The 5948-nt window shown below is 40.7% G+C and overlaps 1 protein-coding gene across 3 annotated transcripts in view; it reads right to left on the bottom strand.

The window, feature by feature from the left end:
- The window catches only part of ALDH1A2 (aldehyde dehydrogenase 1 family, member A2), a 134336-nt gene that overhangs the window by 71511 nt on the left and 56877 nt on the right, over positions 1 to 5948 (bottom strand). For all 3 annotated transcript variants that reach the window (XM_006831604.1, XM_006831605.1, XM_006831606.1), the window contains exons 2-4: positions 3979 to 4083; positions 3696 to 3836; positions 1433 to 1562 (exon numbers count right to left, since the gene is read on the bottom strand). In XM_006831604.1, coding sequence (XP_006831667.1) covers positions 1433 to 1562; positions 3696 to 3836; positions 3979 to 4083 — 376 coding nt within the window. The remainder of the gene's footprint in view (positions 1 to 1432; positions 1563 to 3695; positions 3837 to 3978; positions 4084 to 5948) is intronic.

The raw sequence follows: 5948 nt of genomic DNA, 5'->3' as shown, positions 1-5948 counted from the left end.
CCAGAGTGCTCCTTGGAGGCCAAAATGGCTAAGCTTTGTCTCTCATACTTTGGACATATTGTCCGGAGGAAACAGTCGCTGAAGAAGGATGCCATGCTGGGTAAGGTGGAGGGTCAGAGAAAAAGAGGAAGACCCCTAACGAGATGGACTGTCCAGGTGGCATCATTGATGGCGTCAAGTGTGGCATCGGTAGTGAGGTTGGCCCAGGATTGGACATTTTTTCGTTGTGCTGTGCATGGGGTCACTATGAGTCGGTTCTGACTCGATGGCACCTGACAACAACAACAAACTTAACTTCTCTAGGTCTCAGTTTCCTACTCCATAAATGTGGATGCTAATGTTAATCCCTTCCTCTTGGGGTTGTTGCTACAGCACTCAACAGTATTCGACATCACTGGTCTTGAATTCAGCTCAGGACTGCGCCACCAACTACTTCAGCGTTAGAAACCCTCCCTTCCATAAACCATCATCACTGACAGGCCATGCCATACAATTCAGCACCTAACTATAATTCTCTTGGGAGTCCTGGTGTGGTGCTACAGGATAAGCACTGGACTGTTAATGGCAAGGTTGGCGGTTCAAACCCATCAGCCACTCCCTGGAAACCTTATACAGGGTTGCTATGAGTCGGAACTGACTCGACGGTACTTAACAACTTAACAGAGTTATGTTGTTGTTGTCAAGTGCCATTGAGTTGATTCCAACCCATAGTGACCCTGCACAGGGTTTCCAAGGAGTAGCTGGTGAGCTTGAACTGCCAACCTTTCAGTTCAAACAGCTTTGCAGTCTGGCTGCATACACCCACAGCGCCACACCAGGACTCCTCCCTAATTGTTTTGCGTTCTTGGTTTTGTCTCCGCACCGCACCTTAATCTTAAAAACAAAACAAAACAAAACAAAAAAAAGGAAAGCAATAGTGGTGAAAGTGATTCACAGTCAGTATGAGAAATAGTGAAAACACACACACACACAATTTAAAACCTTCCCCAGTCTCACCACTAAAAGAAACAAACTGTAACATTTTAGAGTATTTCCTTCCAAACTAGCAGACCTTATCTTGCAGGAAGGCAAGGACTGAGTCTTAATGTTTGTGTGATTTTTCTCCAAACTTCCCTCTGTACAACACCCTCCACCCCAGCATCTAACCTAGCACAATGATAAGTACTTAGCAGATGAAAATACTTATCTGTTCATTGGTAAATTGATGTACTGTTTTAAGTGGCTTGCCCCTACACTTCTACGTAACATGTCCCTGAAAACAGGACCATGTCAGAAGTTAGTTACATCACTTGCTTCATTCCGTATTCAGCTCTAAATGCTTTAAGTATGAGCAGATCTGTATACTGTGTGACTACTACTTGGTGTTTGGTGGTGGAAGTGTGTTTCTGGTGGAACTTCAAGTTTCTCTTTGCACCTATTCAGGTTCACATACCTACAGGGATGGTCATCCCATGGATTTTATCAGCCCAGCCTGCATAATACCGAAGGGTTTTGATGACGCCCTGCAAATCCACATAAAAAGCTTGCAAGAATGGTTTGCCACCATTTAGGGATTCCATAGTCTGTAGGAAAAGAAAGGAAGAGAAACTAAGTCTCCAGGACTTACTAGGGATACACTAAATAATTTTGCAGCAGGTTTGTCATACCTGGGTAACTCTAATTTCCCAAATAAAATAGTTTTTAGTACTACCGGTTTACTTTGATTTTCAGTAAAACCCATGGTGAGCATATTTATGCACCTTCTTGTGAATGTGTGTTTCCAGTAACCACCATCCAAACATATAAACACAATACCAATATAAATGGCCAAGACAGGAATGCTCTACATGTCTCACCAGCTTCTGTTAGAGTAATAACCAGAGCTGAATGGGGCAGTTTTGGAGTCTACATCAGTAATCTGAATCTATAAAGAGGAGCAGGACACAGGCTCTTTATACAACTGATGAGAATATCAAAAGTCCTTTGCAGCTGCCAAGAAAGACCCTGCTGAGAAATGGAATCTCCATGGTGCAGCTAGTTTATTTATTACCACCAAAAAAACAAGAACTCCTCCAGGGAAGCTCAGACTTTAACAACTTAAAGGCTGGTGTGTTGTAAACATTTACATTGACAACCATTATCTATTAAGAGTAAAGTACTGGTCCATTTAATGAAAAGAGTGATATTCAACAGTTCTAGATTGTTGACGCCATTATTTCGAGGACGTATTTCTAAATGAGTTAAGTCTGTAACACACAGAATGACAAATGAACACAATGAAATGAAAAACAGAGTATTTTCACCATAGAATTATTAAAAGTGTTACAAGTTTAACAAATGAAACAAACAAAAACATGCGTTTGTTAGCTCACTTTATTTTCCATAACATGTAACATGTACTGGGTGTGAAAACTGAGAGCAGACAAACTAAACTGGAAATATTCTCTATTCAATAAGATGAAAATACTATTACTTGCAATGCAATTTATCCACTTATCATGTATACAAGATGGAGTGCATTTAAAAAGATCACATTACTTAGCACTGTATGTTGGTTCGCTTTTATTAAAGGGAACCAATATAAACTGTTTCCCATTACTTATGAAAACATTTACATGTTGATGAAACGGGTATTATATTCTGTAAGAGTTAAGAATACAGCTAGCACAGAACCAAGCTGTACATAGCAGAAACTGACCACCTAAAGGGTCTCTCTGAACTACTGAAACCAGCCAAGTTTACCTGAGAAAAACCATGGTAGAGTGAACCTGAGGAAGGATGCTAATGCTTCCCTTCCCCGACCCAAGCCCCATAATGATCTGTTTTCCCAAGTAAAGGGCAAGCTATGTAGTATTCATAAATAGAAGTCCTGACTGAACAAAACCCAACACCAACTCACTGGAGATTCCAACTCATGGTGACCCTACAGAACAGAGTAGAACTGCCCCACAGGGTTTCCAAGACTGTAAATCTTTAAAGACACAGATGGCCACATCTTTCTCTCTTGCTGGAGGGTTTGAACAGCTAATCTTTCGGTTAGCAGTCAAGTGCTTTAACCACTGTGCACTAGGGCTCCTTCTCTAACTGAACAAGAAGCCCTAAATATGAACTCATTGTGGGTCATCTAGCTGGAGAAGCCTGATGTACAGTAGATGGATTCCTAAATTGTTCCAGTTTTCAAAACCTTTGTAATTCACTAAGAAACTGGCTTGTAGTAAACAATAACAAAGACACTAGGAGGCATTCCTTATGGGAAAAAAATAACCGTTTCAGTGAAAGAAAGTGACCGAAGGACCGATGGAGCAGAAGCATGTAAGATGTCCATAGCATGCCCTCTGTCTGAAGGAGTCTCATTAGTCAAAGAAGTGAACTTTCAGGAGGGAAAAACTAGTCCTATTTGTAGCTCACCAGAATCCTGTGGTATGGGTCTTAAAGCAAGTAGCCTGGTGACTCTTCTATTTCTTATTGTTTTTGTTGTGTTTGGCTGGAGGTGGAGAGGAAGGAAAATCTTCACTCATTATGGTTGTGTTCTTGAAAATTCCATGAAACGAGACTCTTGGCTGATCGCCTGCCTAATCCCAACAGCTAAGAAGCTCTCATTTTCCCAGTCCTCCTTAGCTTTTCCCAGGTTGGCTTCACATCATATTTTCAGAAAGACTGAGGAATCTAGAATGTATATCTGTGGGAAAGCCTTAATGATTTCTTAGACTACTTACTGCGAGAACTGCCCTGTCTCGTTCCACCAAGTCTGCAAGCTTATCCAAAAGACGTCCTCTTTCTGAAGCATCCATTCTTCTCCACACTGAACCAAGAGAGAAAGCCAGGCGGGCTGCCTGCACTGCTTTGTCTATGTCTGCCTGTTAGAAAAGAAGAAGCACAACTGTGGGCTCACGAAAAAGATAACTGAAAGTAAGTGGTGTTGTCTGGAGAGCATGTGTTTAGTGATCTGCTATAAAGAGCTGATTATTTCATAGGAATCTTTTTTAAAAAAAGACATACCTTGTCTGCTTCTTGAACTTCACACACCTGCTCCCCAGTGGCTGGATTATAGACAGGGAACACTCGCCCACTCTCTGAGTTCTGCCACTCGTTGTTAATAAAAATCTAAGGGAGGAAGCAATAAAATGGACTCTGTGAAACAGGCGATAAGCAGCCAGTCAATGATCAAGTGGTACAGAACAATCATGGTAGTAATAGTAAGTGTTCTATATGCTGGGGATGGCGCAAGTGGCTAAGTACTCACGACTATTAGTTGAAAAGTTGGCGGCTGAAACCAAGGTTTTAGATTACCTGGGAAGCTTATGAAACTGAATTCTGATTTAGTATATTGGTGGTGGAAATGCAAATTCTCAGCAAGGAGTCAAAAAACAAAGAATCCATTGGAAATCCTGGCTCAAGGGAACCCAGAGGCAGCTCAGAAGACGGTCCAGGCAATCCGTTTCCTTACAACCTATGGAGCAGTTCTACTCTGCATACACATGGTCACCATGAGTTGGAATCAACTCAATGGCAATTAACAAAAACATACTTACTGAAAACAAAAGTATAGAGTCTGAAAAGCTTCATGAGAACTTAAATAGTATGCAGTCATGCCTTACTCCAAATTTAGGCATATCCTTTATGGTATTTTTTATTAAAAGTCATGAAAGAATATTAGCTTTTAGTGAGTCTGTCAGTCAGTAAGAGAGACCAATGGGATAGAAGGACAGAGTCTCATGAATAATAAACCACAAAGTGAGGCTGACAGTGTGCTGATAGCCCAAACTCTGGCCAATATCCTTAAAAGAGTTAGCTCATGGATCAAACTGACAGCCGTCTGATCTTAGTTTCTCTGTCAAGGCAGGAGCAACTTCTCAGGGGAACATGAATTGTATTGAAATAAGCAGTCATTTAATTTATAGCCAGAGCCTGAACTGAGCAATTACTCTGTCCAATTAGCCAGTTAAACAATTTACATGTGTAAATCAAGTTAGTTAGCTTTCTCTTTGCTGAATAGTCTGCATAGCTCAGCAAGAAAAGAGGGTTATAACGTAACTGATTTCTCTAAGGCTTCTTAAGAGCCTTGGTTTCCCTACATATGAAATGAGAACCTATAAAATAGTAGCAAAGAGACTAATGGATCCATGTAAAAGGAATTACATGGATCAGTTTCTCATAAGATTTATAATAACTGAGTTAAAAGAGAAAGGCAAAGAGAGGCAATGTGATTTCTGAATTTTTGTCCATATTAAAAGAGAAACCCAAACTAATATTTTTGTACTATGAAAGCTCAGAAAAACACGAAGTTTATTCTTTAAAATGTATTATTGTTGTTGTTGATAAGTGCTGTCTAGTCAGTTCCAACTCATAGAGAAGACCCCGTATAGGGTTTCTGAGGCTTTAAATCTTAGTGGGAGCAGAAATCCTCTTCTTTCTCCAGCAGAGTGGCTGTTGAGCTCAAACTGCAGACCTTGTGGTTGGTTCGCAGTTCAGTGTTTATTGTATGCAGCCAACGCATTTGCAAAAAAATGTATGGTACCAAAATGAAAATGTCTTAGTGTATGAACCAATCAGTCAGCCATTTTAGGAAAACGGTCATGATAAACTGATACATTATTGTCTGTCATCTAATAACCACTGTCAAGGCTAAATAAACACAGAGCTGCATTTTAAACATCAATGTTCCAAAGCTTTCCTTTCACACTTTTCCTTGAATTGATAAAACAAGGAGCCTATGTAGACAGAGGTACTTATTAAACTAAACCAAAACCCACTGCCTTTGAGTCAATGCAAATTCATGTTGTTGTTGTTGTTGTCAGGTGCCATCGAGTCAGAACCGACTCATAGCAACCCCATGTACAGCAGAACGAAATAATGTCCGATCCTGGGCCAACCTCACTACCGCTGCCACACGTGACTCCATAAATGATGCCACCTGGCTGATCCATCTCGTTGGGGGTCTTCCTCTCTTTCTCCTTTCTCTGATTCTG

This window comes from Chrysochloris asiatica, unplaced genomic scaffold, assembly GCF_000296735.1.
Source record: "Chrysochloris asiatica unplaced genomic scaffold, ChrAsi1.0 scaffold00004, whole genome shotgun sequence".
In the NCBI taxonomy this organism is placed as follows: Eukaryota; Metazoa; Chordata; class Mammalia; order Afrosoricida; family Chrysochloridae; genus Chrysochloris; species Chrysochloris asiatica.
Note: the sequence above shows the minus strand (reverse complement) of the source record. Positions and strands in the feature narration are given on the sequence as shown.